We start from the raw sequence: 21,145 nt of genomic DNA, 5'->3' as shown, positions 1-21,145 counted from the left end.
ATAGCCCTTGCACGCTAGTCGGATTGTCGATCTTCAATGACCAAAATGGTGGACAAGGCAGTAACTATCAAAACTAGGAAGTTCATGACCAACAGGCTCCTTCCCGAAAGTAATTTGTCGTCGATGTCCTTCATCCAGGAAGGCCCAATGTTTTCAAGACTGAGCTAAAGGAGAAGTTGGCAAGGATGTATGAAGTAAAAGACCCAAACTCGATCTATGTTTTGGAGGTGGAAAATCAATTGGTTTTGGGTTAATTTATGCTTCTGCTGATCAGAATGCAAAAAAATATGAACCCAAGTACAGGCTCATTAGGAATGAACTTGATATCAAGGTAGAAAAGTCAAGGAAGCAGCTAAAGGAAATGAAGAACAGGGCTAAGAAAATTCCTAGGGTGAAGAAGTCAAGGCCTCAGATGCTGCCAAGGGCGGAAAGAAGAAATAAGTTTTCATTTTGTGGGCCTCATGCTTGACGGGTGCGCAAAGTCGCTTGTGTTTAAAGTTTTACTTTTTGAGATGGTCAATTTTTAGAAAAAATAAAAATAAATCATCTTAACGGTGACATTTTTTTTCAAATCTCAAATATAACAAAAAGTGAGCATGAGAAAATATAGATAATTGGAATAATAATTTGTTTTATGAGTTAGAATAAAATATTTGTAAAAATTGATTTAGGAATAAACAGTAGCTCTCCATATTTAGGGAGTCACTATTCAAATCCTAAACTCTTTCCCTAAAATAGGCAACCGAATGAAAATAGATTTTTGTCAAAAAGTTAAAAAAAATTTACTAAAAATTAGGGGAATTTGATGTTATAAGCATCTCAATGCGGATGCTCTTAGACCGTTCAAATTTTCAAAATCTTGGCTAAATTTTAGCAAAAAAGAAAACAAGGCATGTACTTACTAAAATAAGACTTGTTTTATGAGTGTTTTTTTAAATTAGATTTTAAATATCAAATTTTATAATTTTTAATATATTGATAGGTAGAGAAATAAGTTTTTTGTAATTTTTTTTTTTTTTAAATATGGCTAGCATTTTTCAATAATGAAATTTTATATATAACTAACGAGAGGTGATGCTATTGTGATTTTTAAAAAAATAAAAGATAATTTAATGATTATAAAGTTATTACATTTCAGGTCAGAAAAGGAAAATAAGACGTGTATATGATACCACTACATCCCACGTGTATGTTACTACTCTATTTTAATAACTTTTATTTTATAATATAAATAATTTTATAATTTAACATACTATAAAATCATTTATGAATATAATTTTAGGAGGAAAAATAATAAACACAAGTAACTTTTCACAATATTTTACATAATAATATTTAAAAAAAGTTTATTTTGTAAAATAACTTATAAAAATAATATCATTTTATCAAAATATCTCTATCTTACAATATGCATTATAAAATATATTTTAAAATATATTATGTAGATATCATTACTCAATATATATATCATAATCTATGAAAGTACAACACTGGTGCGGAGAAAGTGGGTTTGTATATTGTGTAAAGATGGTCTCAAAAAGTTAAATAAATTAAGCAAGTATACGGTTTAACTTTGCTAAATTAGTAGGTTTTTATTTAAAAATGGATAGCTACCCGAGCAAAATTAAATTTTTTTTTTTATTTTAATTAGTCGGATGTGAGTTGAATTAACATCACGTTTATACATAATATTAATATACTTCAATTGAATATGTAAGTCACTCTGTTCATAAAGAGGATGATCAGTAAAGTAGTTGTAACACCCCGTACCTGGAGGGTCGGAGAATTACTACATGTTACTTACCAACCTGTCTCTCCAAGTACCTAAAACTCTAAGGATTTCATAAATAGCACACAATCTCATATTATCCAAATAACCACAATACAAACTCCATAAGTCATCATTACAAAAAACATAAACCAAATGGGTCCAAAATTTTTCCATAATCTCAATCAAACAGAACGATACATCTTTAAATCTCAATAGGTCCAAACGACTCAAAATACTTCAATTTCTCAAATTATATCATTTTTCTAATAATGGAACTCGACCCTCTATCCATATTCAGACAAACTCCAATTTCTAATCCTGACCCCCAGCTGGGCAATCAATGTCATCAAAAAATATAAGAAAATAAGAAGGTGAGTTATCCACAACTCAGTAAGCAGAGAACATATACTAGTATGTAAACATGAGCCATTTTTAGAGAGTTTGGTATGCAGAAATAAAACATTTCGTTTTCATATGCACATCTCAAAACGTGTTATCAGAAAAAACAGAGCGACTTTTAAATCTTTTCATACTCATAAATCATTTTCATATTCAAAAATCATTTTGGCATAACGTAACTGCAGATCTTCATCTTATTATATCATATCATGTCATATACCATGTTTAACCCCCCGTGGTAGGGTTGTGCTATCTTCGGTGGCCAAACTAGGCAGTATCATGTTGTGAAACTTCCCATTTTTCAATTTCGGAGCCCCGAGTGTGCAAACAAGAAAGAACATGTAATAGACCACTTTGTTTCCAAAGTGAGTGCACTCATATCATATCATATCATATCATGTTGGTACCAACCATATCACGTGAACCAGTATCATCATATCAGAACCATATTCAGCATCAGATTCAGAACAGATAAGTATGCCAAAGATTTATCATATCATTTCCATTTGATCAAAAACATATCCAAATCATTTCATATCACATGTATAAAAATCTCAATGATATCATATTCGCTCTTTTGCATATTTCAGAAGCATGTCAAATATTGCTCATGTCTACACTTTTCATGTCAAAAGCATTTCTTTTCTCTTTTATACATATCTTATGAGTGAATGCAAAACATAAACTAAGGTTGTTTTTTCAACTTTTCTTTTTAAAACAATATGCACATTTTTACAAACCAACCTCAGTTCATTTCTTTTTATGCAAATTTAGCATAGGAACCTCGCTTACCTGGACTTCTTAACTTTTCAAAAATTTCCTCAAAAGTGCCGAAGAAATATTAATCTTCATTTACAAGATAATCACGTAAATTTTCATAAATTTCCGATAAATCTCGTATTTCGATATTCAAGCCTAAAACTTCTAAAATAATCCATTCTTTAATTCCTCAAACCCAAAATTCTCATTATTCTTGAAATACCGACATCACTTTCTAACTCATCAATATCCAACTTAATAACTTCGAATAAAAAATTTAATTCTAACTTACTTACGATAGAGATCTTACTATAATTTATAATACTAAATAATATAACTATATCAAAATTATCATAAGTAGAAAATCATACTTGTGTTCGAATAAAAAAAAAAAGTTCTTTTAAAAGGATTCAAAAATAAGATTTTGCACTTACCGCTCACTTCAAAATATTTCATCAGTAATTGCATAATAAATATTCTGTAAAAAAAATATCAGTCTCTTACAAAAACCTACTTAACAATATAACTCCACACGTCTACTTCTAAATAAAAACATACTCTACAACCCACGTAATATCTTCATGATTTCAAACCCAAAGTACATAATATAAACTCATTAAACTACACACCCGAAACAAATAAATCTGGAAGGAGATACTAAAAGGGGTAAAAAGGGTAATAATATTTCCTACTATTAGAATAACGTGAGTTACCGATACATATATATATATATATATATATATATATATACACATGTGTACACCAGAAAAAGAAAACTCCATATAGTGCAGCTGAAGAACTTACGGAGAGGTGGGGGCACGACGGCGTGGAGCTGGTGGTTGGCTACGGCGGATGGGGGTGGCGCTTGGTCACTGGCTGCGAGAGCAAGAGAGAGAGACGAGTGAGAGAGGCACACGGTGAGAGAACGAGGGAGAGACTGAGAGAAAAGGACCCCCAACTGGAAATGGCGTGAGCTTACCGTGGGAAAAACTGAGGCGGCGTGCGGCAGGCCGGGGTGATGGGGAGTCCTCATCGGCAGTTTTTGTGGGGTCACGCAAGGAGGAGCTTCCGGAAGAGGAGATTGCAGCGGCTTAAGGGCTTGAACTACTCTGTTTTCGACTACCAAAACAAAGGAAGGCAGGGCTTGGCCACGGGGAAGCTAGACGGCGGCTTTGTACGACTGAGCATGATGGTGAGGTCCGGACTGAGTTTCACGGTGGAGGGTGAGGACCGAACGGCTTGGGGTGGCGGTTTACTAGGTGCAAACCGAGCCTTCGATTTGGTGTTTTGCAGAGAAACGATGGCCTTCTGTGAAGAGGAGAAATGAGTGGCGCTTAGTCTAGGGTTGAAGATGTTTAACATATATATAAGATAAAAATAGTAAAGAGATAAACCTAGAGGAAAATGATACACATACATGCATGAAAATGGAAATAAGAACGTGAACAAGCGACGAAGGCGTGAACCCGTGCGACAGTTTATGGAACCGTGAAACACGTGCATGGATGGCAATGAGCTGGGTCTTACATCCTCCCCCTTATAAAAATTCCGTCCTCAAAATTTGTTTTAAAATGTCAACATTCGCATCGAAGAGTTGTGGGTACTTATCTCGCATTTCTTCCTCCAACTCCCATGAAGCTTCACTAAAAGCATGATTTTTCCACAACACTTTAACAAAAGGGAGAGTTCGAGTCCGTAACACTTGCTCTTTCCTTTCCAAAATCCAAACTGGTTCTTCCGCATAAGTCATATCCTCCTGAATCTGAAGCGGTTCATAGTCAATAATGTGCGTTGGGTCAGGAACATATTTCCTCAACATGGATATATGTAATACATTATGCACTCCCGCAAGTGCAGGTGGAAGTGCTACTCTGTAAGCCATTGGTCCAATCCGGTCAAGAATCTCAAATGACCCAATATATCTTGGGCTCAACTTGCCATTCTTTCCAAATCTCATAACTTTTTTCGTTGGTGCTATTCTAAAAAATACTTTGTCTCCCACCTCAAACTCCAATTGGCTGCAACATTTGTCTGCATAACTCTTTTGTCGGCTTTGAGATGCTTTCATTCTTGCCTGAACGATATCTATCTTCTCTGTAGTCTGCTGAATAATCTCTGGTCCTAAAAGTTTCCTTTCACCTACTCCATCCCAATACAATGGAGATCTACACCTTCTGCCATACAAAACCTCGTAGGTGCCATCCCAATGCTAGCCTAGAAACTATTATTATAGGCAAACTCGACCAATGGCAAATGTTGCATCCAAGTTCCCTTAAAATCCATCACACATGCCCTCAACATATCTTCCAAGATTTGAATGGTTCTTTCTGACTGTCCATTTGTCTGAGGGTGAAATGCAGTACTGAAGCTTAACTTAGTACCCATTGCCTCCTGTAAGTTTCGCCAGAACTTGGAGGTGAAACGAGGGTCTCTATCCAACACAATGGATACCGGTACCCCATGCAACCTCACTATCTCTCGTACATACAACTCAACTAGTTTGTCCAATTTATAAGAGACTTTAATGGGTATAAAATGAGCAGCTTTTGTTAAGGGATCCACGATCACCCATATAGCATCTTGTCTGCTCAATGCCCTCGGTAGGCCTGTCACAAAGTCCATGATGATATGCTCTCACATCCACTCTGGAATCTGGAGTGGTTGTAATAATCCTGCTGGTTTCTGATGCTCTGCCTTCACCTGTTGGCAAGTTAGGCACTGTTCCACAAATTTAGCAATTTCTCTTTTCATGCCATTCCACCAAAAAGACTCTCAAGTCCCGATACATTTTGGTACTCCCCGGATGAATTGTATATAAGGAACGATGTGCTTCTTCAAGAATTACCCTTTTCAGTTCTTCATTAGCTGGCATGCATAATCTACCCCTAAACCTTAAAACTCCATCCTCGAAAACGCTAAAGTCAGATTTGTCCCCGTTCCTGACTTCTTCCACTAGCTTCACCAACCCTAAGTCCACCTTCTGAGCAGCTTTGATTCTATTTATTAAGGTTGGTTGAACTATCAAACTAGCCAAGAAAGTACTTGTATCACTAGTGATAACCTCAATACCAGCTCTTTCTAGGTCCATTAACAACCTATGTTGAGTGGTAAGTGCTGCAACTGCTGGTCCCATAGACTTCCTACTTAAGGCGTCAACTACAACATTAGTTTTGCCTAGGTGACAATTGATGGTGCAGTCATAATCCTTGATCAACTCGAGCCATCTCCTCTGCCTCATATTTAATTCCTTTTGGGTGAAAAAATATTTCAAACTTTTGTGATCTGTATAAATCTTGCACTTTTCCCCATATAGATAGTGTCTCCAAATCTTAAGTGCAAAAATGATTACCTCAAGCTCCAGATCATGCGTGGGATAATTCTACTCGTACGCTTTCAACTGGCGTGAGGCGTATGCTATAACCTTCCCATGTTGCATCAATACGCACCCCAAACCAAGCCTTGATGCATCGCTATAAACTACAAACCCCCCTCTAGCTGTGGGGACTGTTAACACCGGAGTCGTCACTAATCTTCATTTCAACTCCTGGAAGCTTCCTTCACACTTTGTTTTCCATTCAAACTTATTATTTTTCCTGGTGAGTGCTGTGAGAGAAACTGCTATCTTGGCGAAACCATCAATGAATCGACAGTAATAACCCCCCAATCCCAAGAAACTTCTAACCTCATGAACATTCTTCGGTGTCGGCCAATTAACCACTGCCTCCACTTTTCCCGAGTCCACTGAAATGCCATCTTTCGAAACTACATGCCCCAGAAATGCGATTGAATCAAGCTAAAATTCACACTTTTTCAATTTAGCAAACAACTTTTTATCTCTGAGTGTCCCAAGTACCAACCTCAAATGTTCCTCATGCTCAAATTTGCTTTTAGAATATACCAATATATCATCAATAAAAACAATTGCAAACTTATCCAAAAATTCATGGAATACCCTGTTCATCAAATCCATGAATACTGCTGGGGCATTAGTCAGGCCAAAAGGCATGACCAAAAACTCATAATGGCCATAACGGGTCCTGAAAGCCGTCTTAGCTACATCCTCTGCTCTAATCTTCAATTGATGGTAACCCAATTGAAGATCAATCTTTGAAAATACCTGAGCGCCCTGAAGCTGATCAAACAAATCCTCTATACGGGGTAGCGGGTACTTATTCTTTATGGTCACACGATTAAGTTCCTTATAGTCAATACACATCCTCATCGATCCATCCTTCTTCTTCACAAAGAGGACTAAAACTCCCCAAGGTGATACACTGGGCCTGATAAAACCCTTATCCAACAGGTCTTGCAATTGTTCCTTGAGTTCTACTAACTTAGACGATGCCATCCGATAAGGTGCTTTTGAAAGGAGTGCTATGCCTAGAACTAGTTCGATAGTAAACTCTACTTCCCGCTCGGGCGGGAGTCCAGGTAAATCTTCTTGGAAAACCTCTGGATATTCCCTCACCACAGGTATCTGCTCTAACTTCAACTCCTCTTTTGGTGCTTCTACCATGCAGGTTAAGAATCCCTGACAACCATCTCGTAACAATTTCCCAACTTGAACGGCATATATGATAGGTGGATACATCCTCACTTTCGAACCTGTGAATCGAAATTCACTTTCTTTTAGGGGTCTGAATACCACTTCCTTCTTAAAACAGTCTATGCTGGCATGGTAGTAAGCCAACCAATCCATACCCAAAATTACATCAAACCCGATCATGTTAAACACTATCAAATCTGCTGGCATCAATCTTCCCTCAATTGATAAAGGACACCCTGGTAGGAACTCGTCACAGACTACCGAATTTTCTGTTGGGGTCGCGACCACTAACTTGGACTTTAACTTTTCGGTTTCTAAGGTGCAAAATCGAGCATAAGTTATGGAAACAAACGAATGTGTCGCTCCCGAATCAAATAAGACAGTGGCATTATTAGAAAACAAAGAAAGAGTACCTGTGGTCACAATCAACATCATTCATGAACTAAAATTTCCAAGTCTTAACTTCAATCCACAAATTAATATCTTAAAACATAACAAAGAAGTCATACCCGTGATCACATCATTCCTATCCTCAGCCTCTCCAGGTGTCAGAGCAAAAACCCTTGTAGGCACAGTAGTACGCTGGATGTTGCCTCGCACTATCCCTTCTGTCCTAGGTGGTGGTGGAGGCCTGTTGCTATCCAATTGCAAAGGGCAGTCCTTGAGATAGTGACCCGATTTGCCACAGCCGTAGCATAGTCCCGCTTCCTTCTTGCACACTCCAGCATGTACTCGGTTGCAAGTCCTACATTGATATGCTTGTTGGGTGCCCTGAACCATCCTTTTTCCCTAGCTACTACCTTCATTTCTCTTTTTCCACGATCCTTGGTCCATACCAGAATGAGGCCCCGATGAAATAGTCATCTTCCTCTAATCGTGCAATGCAGCGCTCCTTTGAAGGCTTCACTCAAAAACTATGGCCTTATCTACCAATTCTGAGAAATTCTGAATCTGGAAGCCCACTACTCGTTCATAAAGTTTTTCATTTAGCCCTTGTTCGAATTTACGCGCTTTCTTTTCTTCGTCAGGAATCAGATACGCAGCAAAACGGGATGATTCAATGAATCTAGCTGCATATTGGTGCACCGTCATGGATCCCTGCACCAAAGTGGCAAATTCCATTGCCTTATCCTCTCGAGCCGAGCTTGGAAAAAATCGCTCAAGAAAAATCTGCTTAAAATGTGGCCAACTGACTATTTATGTTCCCCTGCTTCTCGGATAGTTCTTTCTGAGATCCACCATCTTTTTGCTTCACAGGTCAGTTTGAATGTTGCATATGCCACCATTTGTTCATCTGTGCAGGTTAACACCCGCAATATCTCTTCAATATCTTGCACCCAATCTTCAGCTAGGGTTGGTTTGCCTTTCCCATCAAATGAAGGGGGTGCATCCGATTGAACTGTTCTATGCTACAACCTCCTTCATTAAAGTTGCGCTGGCGACCCACGGGATTTTGCGCGAGATCGTCTATTAACAGATGAGCTGCTGCTTGTAGCACTTCAGAAGCACTCCGGTTTGCTCCCCTTTCGTTCTTGTTCACGTTCAAATCTGACATATTTCGTTCTCGACGATGAGGTGACATCCTGTAATAAAGAGAAAAGAAGTACGCGCAACAGTAGTAATGATTAATCTCCAAAGTCTAAAACTTTAAGGCCATCAAATCTATTTAATAAAAAGTCTCCAAAATCAAACCAAACCACAAACAACATGAATTCAACTCATAGACCTGTAAAATCCTACACGTCAAAATCATTCCTAAAGTTTGCAAATTTTAAGACCTCGAATACCTATGATATTGTTCCTTATAGCCCGCTCCACTATCTATCACATCCAATCTAGAAATGATTTCTTAAAGCCTATCTATCCTCCAAAATCTTACACTCTATAATCTGTAGTACCTCAAACCTGGCTCTGATACCAACTGTAACACCCCATACCCGGAAGGGTTGGAGAATTACTACATGTCACTTACCAACCTGTCTCTCCAAGCACCTAAAACTCCAAGGATTTCATAAATAGCACACAATCTCATATTATCCAAATAACCACAATACAAACTCCATAAGTAATCATTACAAATAACATAAAGCAAATGGGTCCAAAATTTTCCCATAATCTCAACGAAACAAAACGATACATCTTTAAATCTCAATAGGTCCAAACGACTCAAAATATTTCAATTTCTCAAATTATACCCTTTATCTAATAATGGAACTCAACCTTCTATCCATATCTAGACAAGCTCCAATTTCTAATCCTGATCCCCAGCTAGGCAATCAATGTCATCTGAAAATATAAGAAGAAAAGGGGTGAGTTATCCACAACTCAATAAGCAGAGAACATATACTAGTATGTAAACATGAGCCATGTTTAGAAAGTTTGGTATGCAGAAATAAAACATTTCGTTTTCATATGCACATCTCAAAATGTGTTATCAGAAAAATCAGAGCGATTTTTAAATCTTTTCATACTCATAAACCATTTTCATATTCAAAAACCGATTTGGCATAACGTAACTGCACATCTTCATCTTATTATATCATATCATGTAATATATCATGTTTAATCCTTGTGGTAGGGTTGTGCTATCCCCGGTGACCAAACTAGGCAGTATCAGGTTGTGAAACTTCCCATTTTTCAATCTCGGAGCCCTGAGGGTGCACACAGGAAAGAACACGTAAAAGACCACTTTGTTTCCAAAGTGGGTGCACTCATATCATATCATATCATGTTGGTACCAACCATATCACGTGAACCAGTATCATCATATCAGAACCATATTCAGTATCAGATTCAGAATAGATAAGTATGCTAAAGATTTATCATATCCATATCATATCAAAACACGTGCGAAACATGTTCATATCATTTCCATTTGATCAAAAACATATCCAAATCATTTCATATCACATGTATAAAAATCTCAATGATATCATATTCGCTCTTTTGCATATTTCAGAAGCATGTCAAATATTGCTCATGTCTACACTTTTCATGTCAAAAGCATTTCTTTTCTCTTTTATACATATCTCATGAGTGAATGCAAAACATAAACTGAGGTTGTTTTTCAACTTTTCTTTTTAAAACAATATGCACATTTTTACAAACCAAACTCAGTTCATTTCTTTTTATGCAAATCTAGCATAGGAACCCCGCTTACCTGGACTTCTTAGCTTTTCAAAAATTTCCTCAAAAGTACCGAAGAAATATTGATCTTCACCTATAAGATAATCACGTAAATTTCCATAAATTTCCGATAAATCTCGTATTTCGATATTCAAGCCTAAAACTTCTAAAATAATCCATTCTTTAATTCCTCAAACCCAAAATTCTCATTATTCCTGAAATACCGACATCACTTTCTAACTCATCAATATCCAACTTAATATCTTCGACTAAAACATTTAATTCTAACTTATTTACTATAGAGATCTTACTATAATTTATAATACTAAATAATATAATTATATCAAAATCATCATAAGTAGAAAATAATACTTGTGTTCGAATAAAAAAAAAAAAAAGTTCTTTTAAAAGGATTCAAAAATAAGATTTTGTACTTACCGCTCACTTCAAAATATTTCATCAGTAATTGCATAATAAATATTCCATAAAAAAAAAAATCAGTCTCTTACAAAAACCAACTTAACAATATAACTCCACACGTCTACGTCTAAATAAAAACATACTCTACAATCCACGTAATATCTTCATGATTTCAAACCCAAAGTACATAATATAAACTCATTAAACTACACACCCGAAACAAATAAATCTGGAAGGAGATACTAAAAGGGGTAAAAAGGGTAATAATATTTCCTACTATTAGAATAACGTGAGTTATCAATATATATATATATATATATTTATCCATGTGTACACCAGAAAAAGAAAACTCCATACAGTGCAGCTGAAGCACTTACGGAGAGGTAGGGGCACGACGGCGTGGAGCTGGTGGTTGGCTACGGCGGATGGGGGTGGCGCTTGGTCACTGGCTGCGAGAGCAAGAGTGATAGACGAGTGAGAGAGGCACACGGTGAGAGAATGAGGGAGAGACCGAGAGAAAAGGACCCCCAACTAGAAATGGCGTGAGCTTACCGTGGGAAAAACTGAGGCGGCATGCGGCGGGCCGGGGTGATGGGGAGTCCTCGCCTGCAGTTTCTGTGGGGTCACCACAAGGAGGAGCTTTCGAAAGAGGAGATTGCAGTGGCTTAAGGGGCTGAACTGCTCTGTTTCGGCTACCAAAACAGAGGAAGGCAGGGCTTGGCCATGGGGAAGCTAGGCGGCAGCTTTGTACGGCTGAGCACGATGGTGAAGCCTGGACTGAGTTTCGTGGTGGAGGGTAAGGACCGAACGGCTTGGGGTGGCGGTTTACTAGTTGCAAACTGAGCCTTCGGTTTGGTGTTTTGCAGAGAAACGATGGCCTTCTGTGAAGAGGAGAAATGAGCGGCGTTTAGTCTAGAGTTGAAGATGTTTAACATATATATAAGATAAAAATAGTAAAGAGATAAAACCTAGAGGAAAATGATACACGTACATGCATGAAAATGGAAATAAGAACGTGAACAAGGGACAAAGGCGTGAACCCGTGTGACAGTTTATGGAACCGTGAACCACGTGCTTGGATGGCAGTGAGCTGGGTCTTACAGTGGTGGTTTCTTTTAGGAGTGGTGGCTTCCAAAATAAGTTGATATGGTTTGTGAATAATAAAATAAAAGTTGAATTGTTTATTATATTTTGTGTGAAAATTTAAGAAAGTTATTTTGAGATTTGAAAAAGTTGAATTATTTATTATATTTTGTGTGAAAATTTGATAAAATTATAATGATGGGATGAGATGAGCTGAGGTGAGGTGAGTTTTGAATTCATACGAGGTCTAGAGTCAGCTGTCTTTGAGTAGTGTAGTGATTTGACTATTCAATATTTTATCATTACTTTTCATATATTTTTTATTACTTTTTACGACAATTCACTATTGTTCAATATTTATCATTATTTTTTTACTATTTTTTTATTACTATTAACAGATCATAAAAAATCACTTCACTATCCAAACGTAACCTTAGAGCATTAGCAATGACTTATGCATCTTTATATTTATTTTCATATTTGCATAATATCTCTCTAAATTGGTTTAGATTAGATTATGCATTTTCAAAATTTTACACAACTATGAATAGTATTTCTTCAAATTCTCCAAATATTATTTTATTATTTTTTCTCTCTCCTACCTATTAAAATCAACGTTGTGGAATTTGTATTAAGAGATTTTGATATATGAAATTTGTATTAATTTGATGATACAAAGTATTTTTTTAATACATATTAATATTTATTGATAAAATTGGTCATTTGGATATATGAAATTGATAATATTTAAATATATAGAATTGGTATTTTTGAACACATTATACTAATTGTAAAATATATAAAAATAATAATTTTAATAAAATAAATAAATAATAATATTTTATTATTATTTAGTTTAAAAATACATAATTTAATATGAGAATTTTTTTTAATATGTAAAATTAATCTTTCAAAATGCATGTAAAAAAATAAATGCCAGTGCTCTTCTTGTCTCTTTCTTTAAAAAAAAAAAAGAAAAAAAAGTGCAAGCGCTCTAGGCATCTTCGTCAACAAGAGGTTAAGTTACCAACTTACCATCGTGCCTGCATGGAAAAACGTGTCGTACGTCATTGTTGCAAATAGCAGTTGTATATGGAACGTTGGCGATTAGGTCTTGATGTCGAAATGTTTGATTACGGTGGAAGATTTACGATTTACGATCGGTGCATGAAGTAAGGTTTGACAGAAAAGTAATGCTACCTTATTTAAATTCTCATTATCCTATCGTAATTTTATTAGATAATTAGATATTATTTATTATATTTTATTTATAAATATATTATTTAATATCATATTATAAAATAATAATAATAAATATTGAATAAATTTACTCTCGGCAAAAAGAAGATCGCCCAACTTTCTACTTTCTAGTTCAAGCATTAAAAAAAGAAAATTGTTAATTATCATATCATATCTGAACTACACATCAATACATAATTTGTCACTTTTATTATTTTATTTAAATATTTATCTTTAGACATCAATATATATTTAAATAAAAAAGTAAAAATTATCGAGTAATATAAAAGATAAAATGTAAATTTTTTCTTTAAAAAAGGACAATATTTATTTAGATCTTGAGAGACCGTAGCATTTGAATGATCTCAAATTATTGGCTAAATTTAAAGTTTTAAAACGAGAGATATTATGTGCATTAACGAGCGAGCAGTGCAACTCTGCCGCTTATATCTGTCCACTGCAAGTTATTGTTAGGTTAAAATTGGTTTTTTATTTTTTTTATTTTTAATTTATATTTTTTTATCATTTTAAAATATTTTATAAAAATATAAAAAAATATATTAATATACTAATAATTACTTATTTAATAATTAAATAAAATAAAATATAAAAATAGCATTATTCTTAACGAGCAATAAATATTAAACCCTTAAAACGTCACTATCTACAAGATCACTGTTATTGAGTTATGGAGAATCATGCCCACAAACTACGAAGAAGAGACCAGACTTCACGTGAAGTAGAGCAATACAATACCCGGGCTAGTACTTGCTCGGTCAGGGAAGAGTTTAACGCAGATAGTATGATCTGGTCAGTCAAAACCCATTTGACATAACCTAGATTTTCAACTCCATCAAAGAGGAGGAGGCATATCACATGAGCCTTTCACATGATGAAAGAGTTGATGACCTTTGAGGAAATGCACCATTTGAGCCTTCCACAAGAGGTAATTATCAATAGACAATTTTATGTTGATGGTGGTGGGTTGCGTGGTGATGAAAGAGACATCAGAAGAATCGGAACTAGCCATAGAGAAGATGGGTGAGTGATTAATGATTTTCATATACCATAGAAGAATGAGAAAAAAAAAAAAGAAAAAAGAAAAAGGTAGACGCGAGTCAAGAGGCTCTGATTACCATATTGAGTTATGGAGAATCATGCCCACAGAATGTTTGACAAAAGTTCTAAAGGAAACCTCAATGTCGTATGCCTCTTCTTTCTCATTGATTCTGAGTGCATTTACAATCAATATATATAGACAAACTTTACATCAACCTATCCTATGGATTTATAACACCTGTCCCTTTACAAGAATATTCTTTATTGCTCAGTATTCTGTGTCCACTCGTATTTGCCTTAGTGGTCCTGCTGCAGTGCTCCCTTCATGTCCTTGCTCTGTTCTGCTGCAGTCCATGCTTGTGCAGTGGAGTGTCGTGCTTGTGTAGTGGAGTGCTACTGTGAGTGATCAATTTCCTCAACAACTGTCAACCTAGTAAATTAATGACTCATATTTAAAAGCGCCCATGATGCGAGGCTAGCACAAACCCAATGAGTTCAATACACAATTCTTGCCTCTTCTGTAACTACAAGTCTACAAATATCTCCTTTAAAAAAAAAAAGTCTACAAATATCTAAAATGAGACAAGACCTTCTTGTCCCATTCATGAGCCATCTATAAGAGGGCCCCTAACATCTGGTAGGCTGGCCGTCATTCACCTAGACAGGGGTCTCGATCATTCTTTTGATGGTTGCACACCATCATTCCTGCTCCATCGGTTGTGGCAAAGAGGAGAGATTTTTCCCTTATTAAACCTGATGGAAATGGATACATTTCAAAAATATCTAGTTTGAATGCTTTTGTTGTGAATCCCATTAAGTGGGCTGGGTCCAATGAATACAAAGTGGTTTAGTGGTCCATGGGCCTAGTTAATGTTTAGTTAGAATTTGGCCCCTGGCCTTAGTTGACTAGACTGAATTAGATCATCTGCTAGTATATGAGGGAGAGGAGGGAATCATTGTGGGTATCGAGAATATTTGGCTGAAACAATTTGTTAATTTCATTTGGGAGGAATTGGAGCAAATATCCCAAGACATAGCCATTATCTTCATCTCTCTTGTTCTCAATTCTTCTTTTACTGTTTGTATAACTGTTCTTTTCATTGGAATCCTAACAATTGGTATCTAGAGCCAACGATCGAGGACAAACTATTTTTTGAGTAGCAACAAGAGGCCTTACAACGGCCAGTAAATGCTAATGAAAAGAGTCTTCAGGGGTTTAATAACAGTTTTAACAACTTGATAGATATGATGCTTCATTGGGTAGTAAGGCAGAACAATATTACTAATCAGTACGATGTAATGGAAAAATTAGTGAGATTAAAGGTTAGGAAACGGAGGTCACTAGTTGTTGAATACCAGGTGGACGAAGAAGAATCTAAGTCTATTGTTGAGTGTCCTAGAGGAAATTTCGCAATTGGTGAAAACTTCGGCTCAAAAAAATTAGCGGAAGAGAAGGAAGCAGTTATGGCTTCAATCGACGATTCACAATCATTGATAGTGTAGGAAGAAAATGGAATCGTAAAAAAAAAAAATAGTGTAGATATGGCCGTAACTCTTGATGGTGTCGAAAATGGAGCAAAGGATGAAGATGTAATCGTGGAGAAAGGAAAAGAAAAGGTAGCAACGATGGAGGTCGATGAGTTTTTGGTGGCTCTTTCTGAGGATGACTCGAAGGGCTTTTCAGCTTCGTTCCATTTTATAACAATGACCGCGGATGTGGACTTGTGCAATGTTGGCGACGTTCCAAAAGGTGATGTTGAGAAAAAGGGTAGCTACTAGGATCTGCTTAGAGAGAACAACGGGGTTGATGACTCTTACGTTTTCGTCAGTGGAAGCAACTCTGTTTCCAACGATCAAATTGAGCCGTTGGATCTCAATTGGGTTGCCAAAGTTATGGTTGTTTGTGAAGATGGTGAAGACATGCTAGCTGAAGTTGATCGAATGGAAGTTATCGATATGAAGAGATTAATGGGTATGAATTTTTTGGCTCATTTTTTGCTTGATATATTGTTGCTGAGGGGTGTGTTAGAGCCTTTTGATAGAGGATGGGAGACCTTTGATGTAGATATTGCTTCTACTTGCTCAAAGATTCGAAGTGGGAGTAGAACTGTGTTTGAAAAAATGGTCCGCAGGTATGTGAAATTTTGGGATGCTTTTCATGGTCTGATTAAACTAGAGGGGAGTGGTACTGGTGATACAAACTAGAGGAATTTCCAGAGTTTTGAGTTGGGTGTACGCACGGGAAAGGGTGGAGCAACAATGGACCATGTGGTTAATGTTGTTAGGTGTGCTCGTGTGGCCTGGCAGTTGTTCGATGAAATGTTTGAGGAGATTTTTTGTAGTTACTTAAGCAAGCTTGGTGTTGATGGTGTTATTACTCCCTCTCAAAAACTCATGGGATGGAACGACCTAGGCCTCTGTCCTTGGGCGAGGCATCACTTCTTGGAGCTTTTGGACAACTGGATGATGGTCGAGCAATAACGCTTGGAGAGATAATCAATTCAAGGTCTGAAAGATAGGAACTGTAGTTTGAGGGAGCGGGGAGGACTCTTTACAGTCAAGTTGCAGATGGTGTTGCAATTCTTTGTATTAGCATTAGGGAATTCCTTTGCAGTGAAGCAAGGCATGGTCAAGGAATTCCAACGACTCGTGCCCTGTATCTTGTCACAATAGGAAAATATGTGACAAGAGACATTTTTTATGGTGACAATCTAAAAGAAAAACCTCGAGCAATTGTTTGCAGAGTTGCTCAATCCTTCATAATCTTTGGATTATACCAAATACATACCTCTAGAAGGAAAAGGGAACTTGGCATCATTCGCGCCTTGGCTGACTATGTAATCAGGCACCATTTTCCTCGTATAGAAAACATGAATAGAAGTGAGAGTTTATCCTTCGGCAAACACCACGAGGGTCATTCTGTTGTGGATCTAACATCAAACACGTATGCAACTTGGGCAGTGGAGGTTCCTGAGCGTACTGCTACCTTGAGTGCGAGTTGGCAGGGGGTTGGTTTTACACATGGTGTACTAAATACTGACAATATGAGTATTTGGGGTCTCAGCATTGATTATGGTTCTTTTGGATTTTTGGATGCTTTTGATCTAAGTTACACACCGAATACAACAGATCTTCCTGGTAGAAGATACTATTTTGCAAATCAGCTTGATATGGGACTATAGAACATTGGAAAGTTCACATCAACTCTATCGACTGCCCAGTTGATAAATGATAAAGAGTCAATTGAGATATAAGGGGAACCCTTTGGTGTGCACAAAGCAGTACGACTGATTCTGAATCATCTCATGAAGTTCTTGGTTGACCACAATATTGTTAGGGTCTTTGAAACTCAAATGAAACTGCCAAATGTACAAGCTAATCAAGAGGTTCCTCCACACCAATCCTAGGGCCCTCCTACTCAAAATTATTACCATCCTGCTGAAATACCTCCTGCGGACAACAAGCATCTTCAAGGGCCTCCTACGTATAGAAGAGATGCTTTTGTGGGGCTTCATTCGTCAATTGGGTGGCCACAACAACTAGTGGATACGAAGGTTATGCAAGACATGCAAAGTCCTCTATTATATGTCGATTCTGTAATTGGTAAATCTGGTGCTAATATAAGCTACATACGTCATGCAAGGGGAGTTACCCTCCAAATTTTTTGCAAGCTGGCTTATGTACACACAGGTATTAGAGTTGGCCATAGGGATTGGAAGCCTCAAAATCTTTTGGTTGATCATCTCACTCACCAGATTAAGCCTTGCTATTACGGATGTGCAAGAATGCTAGGGAAAGGCGAAGCTAACAAGTCAAACATGTATTCACAATTCTATCTAGCTTCCAAACTTATAATTGGTGCCACAGAATACACAACCTCACTTGATATAAGTTGTTTAGTGAAAATGAACCTTGAGGACAAGGTTCTTTAAAGGGGGAGAATTTGTTGTGAATCCCATTAAATGGGCTGGGCCCAATGAATAAAAAGTGGTTTAGTGGTCCATGAGCCTAGTTAATGTTTAGTTTGAATTCGGCCCCACTACAAAAAAATACAAAATTGCCGGCGTTCGATATGCGCTATCAACTGTCTCAAAAAATGCTGCTAATTAATTAGTAGAGATTTTTTGCCGGCGTAGCCAACCGCCGATAGTGGGTCGTCGGTATTTGTCCATTCCGGCATTTTTTCAACTGATAATTGACAAATTCATTAGCAGTGTTTGTATATAATTTAGAGGCATTTATTTAAATGCCGCCAGCTTTTCTAAATTAACTACGTTTATCGATACATCGCCATTAGTTCGTTGCCATTCCATTGTATAAAATAGTGGCATCACAGTAAACGCCGCTGCTAGTATGTTGCCCGCGCATCATATAAATTGGCGACATTTATTTAAACGCCACCAATAGTACATTGGTGACACATTGAATAAATTAACGGCGTTTAGATAAATGTCGCTATTAATACAAGTAGCAGCATTACAATAAACGCCGTTGCTAGTATAGTGCCAACGCATCATATAAATTGGTGGCATTTATTTAAACGCCATTAATAGTATGTTGGTGACACATCGAATAAATTAACGGCATTTAGTTAAATGCTGCCATTAATTCAAATATCAACGTTACCATAAACGTCGCTGCTAGTACAGTGTCAACATATCATATAAATTGGCGGCATTTATTTAAACGCCACTAATAGTGCATTGTGATACATTTATTAAATTAACGACATTAATATAAATATTGCCACTAATTAAAATAGCGGTGTTATCATAAACGTCGCTACTATTATATTGCCGACGCATCTTATAAATTAGGAACATTTATTTAAATGCCACTAATAATACGTTAGTGACACATTGAATAAATTAACGATGTTTATATAAACGTCGCCACGAGTACGTTGCCACCACAATCCATAAATTAATGGCGTAATGTAAACGTTTCCAATAATTCGTTGTCTGCACATTGCATTAATTAACATCATTTAGGATGCACCAATAATATGATATACAACAATAAAAAAAAATATATAATATATAAATTAATAATAAATATGATATAATAAAAAAATTACAAATCAAATCATATCAAAGTGATTTCAACTCACAAAACATTTTGAAACTCTATTACAGATAGATTAGCCAAACAGAATTTGTACAGCTTTCCACAGTTTGTTTCTCAGCTGCCTCTCGTAAAAGTCTACTTCATCTCTTCCTTTCACAAACAATGCAGAGAAGTGCTTCTCGTACCATAACATCCCTATGCATGAATGAGACATCAGAAATTGACAGATCATAATAAATGGAAAGTGAAAAAAAGTTAAACAAAATTAGAAGCAATGATCGATCTTTATATTTCCCTTTTCCAAATATATATATATATATATATATTTGCTCTAATTAATTCAATATGTTAATTAGATCCAACCAACCCAGTTCTTTTTGTCAAAAATAATGTAAGACATACGCTTAGAATACAAAAAAAAAAAAAAAAATTATGGGGTATTGGCAAGTTATATAAAATATATTTCTTTATGCATTTCCCCACTTTCTGCATTTCTTCATGTCAATGTGTATGAGGTACTGGCAAGTTATATAAAATATTTAAGAAGAAATAAGCAATATTGAAGTAGTACTGCATAGCTTAAAGGAAGATCAGATATCATGCCTATCAATTAATCAATTAATTAGGCCTCAGCTGCAAAGTGGGGAAAAAAACTAAACTTGAGATCAGGATTTTTGATCCTCCAATGCATGCAGTCCCACAGAAACCTAGTTCAACAAGCTAAATCAACAAACAAGCATAAACATGAAGAAGCAAAGCTTGATGAAGAGCATGGACAGATGAAAAATGAGAAGAGTTACCACGTCTTTGTAACATGAATTTCTACAAAGTCATGAGAGCAGAACCAAACAGGGGCTGTGCGACGGAGACTCTCCATGAGAGCAGCTACGAAGCGGTGGCAAGGTGGCTGGGATGCGGCAGTGTACTGTGGAAGCAGGGAGAAATATTGTGATGAGAGAGAGAGAGAGAGAGAGAGAGAGAGAGAGAATGTAGAGAAAAAGCATGATTTGAGGGGGTTTACTCATAAAATAGTGTGGGATCGAAGTTGCGGATAGTGGTGCTGAACATCAATAAAATAGGTGGTGGAGGCTTGTTTTCCGCCTCACTACATGTCCTGTTGTTGCTTGCGGTGGCGTCGTAGCCTAACTATAGCAAGACATGGCCCTCGGTTTGGAGATAATGCTCTGTTCTTCTTGCTTAAAATAGAGGCTGCTACAGAATTGATACTTATATATATGCAGGTGGTTGCTGGTTCTTGGCGTACTCTCACATGTGGCTTCCAATGCAGATTTCCAAGAGCCAAGGGTGGTGGCGCCGTTGGTTGGAGGGACTTCCGTTGTGCATGAGAGGACTCGGCTGCATTGGGTGGTAGTCATACGCGGCTCATGTGATCTGTCATGGCTGATCTTCTCGTGATGCAACGGCGCATGGAGTAAAGGCGTGAAGCAGAGGTTGATCTAGGCATTGCTTGGTGGTTCTTTGGTTCAGGATGGCAGTGACGTGGAGAAGCTGTGGCAATGGCTGGTCTTGTCTGGATCTCTTCCAATGAAGGTTGATGTGTGCGTGGGCGGGGCTGGCATCTTGTTGGTTGACGGCGTGGGCGGGGCTGAATCTCTCTCTAAATTTTTTTTCTTATAGTTCTTAAATTTTGTATAATTTCTATATAATATCTATTT

The 21,145-nt window shown here is 36.8% G+C and overlaps 1 protein-coding gene and 1 pseudogene across 1 annotated transcript; both read left to right on the top strand.

Annotated features, from left to right (window-relative positions):
* Positions 1–45: 45 nt before the first annotated feature.
* LOC121238353 lies at positions 46–444 on the top strand (annotated as a pseudogene).
* Positions 445–16,295: 15,851 nt separating this feature from the next.
* LOC121237229 (protein adenylyltransferase SelO-like) lies at positions 16,296–17,584 on the top strand. Its single transcript, XM_041133904.1, has 3 exons — positions 16,296–16,534; positions 16,816–16,908; positions 17,017–17,584. The coding sequence occupies exons 1-3, from the start codon at positions 16,296–16,298 to the stop codon at positions 17,582–17,584; spliced, it is 900 nt and encodes a 299-aa protein (XP_040989838.1).
* Positions 17,585–21,145: the final 3,561 nt, after the last annotated feature.

Source organism: Juglans microcarpa x Juglans regia, chromosome 1D (assembly GCF_004785595.1).
Source record: "Juglans microcarpa x Juglans regia isolate MS1-56 chromosome 1D, Jm3101_v1.0, whole genome shotgun sequence".
In the NCBI taxonomy this organism is placed as follows: domain Eukaryota; kingdom Viridiplantae; phylum Streptophyta; class Magnoliopsida; order Fagales; family Juglandaceae; genus Juglans; species Juglans microcarpa x Juglans regia.
This window is presented reverse-complemented; position numbering and strand designations above follow the sequence as displayed.

Coding starts and splice junctions, on each gene's coding strand:
- LOC121237229 (XM_041133904.1), top strand. CDS start 16,296: ATGGTTGTTTGTGAAGATGGTGAAGACATGCTAGCTGAAGTTGATCGA. Junction 16,535..16,815: donor TTTGAAAAAATGGTCCGCAG/GTATGTGAAATT, acceptor GGAACGACCTAG/GCCTCTGTCCTTGGGCGAGG. Junction 16,909..17,016: donor GGAGAGATAATCAATTCAAG/GTCTGAAAGATA, acceptor ATTCCTTTGCAG/TGAAGCAAGGCATGGTCAAG.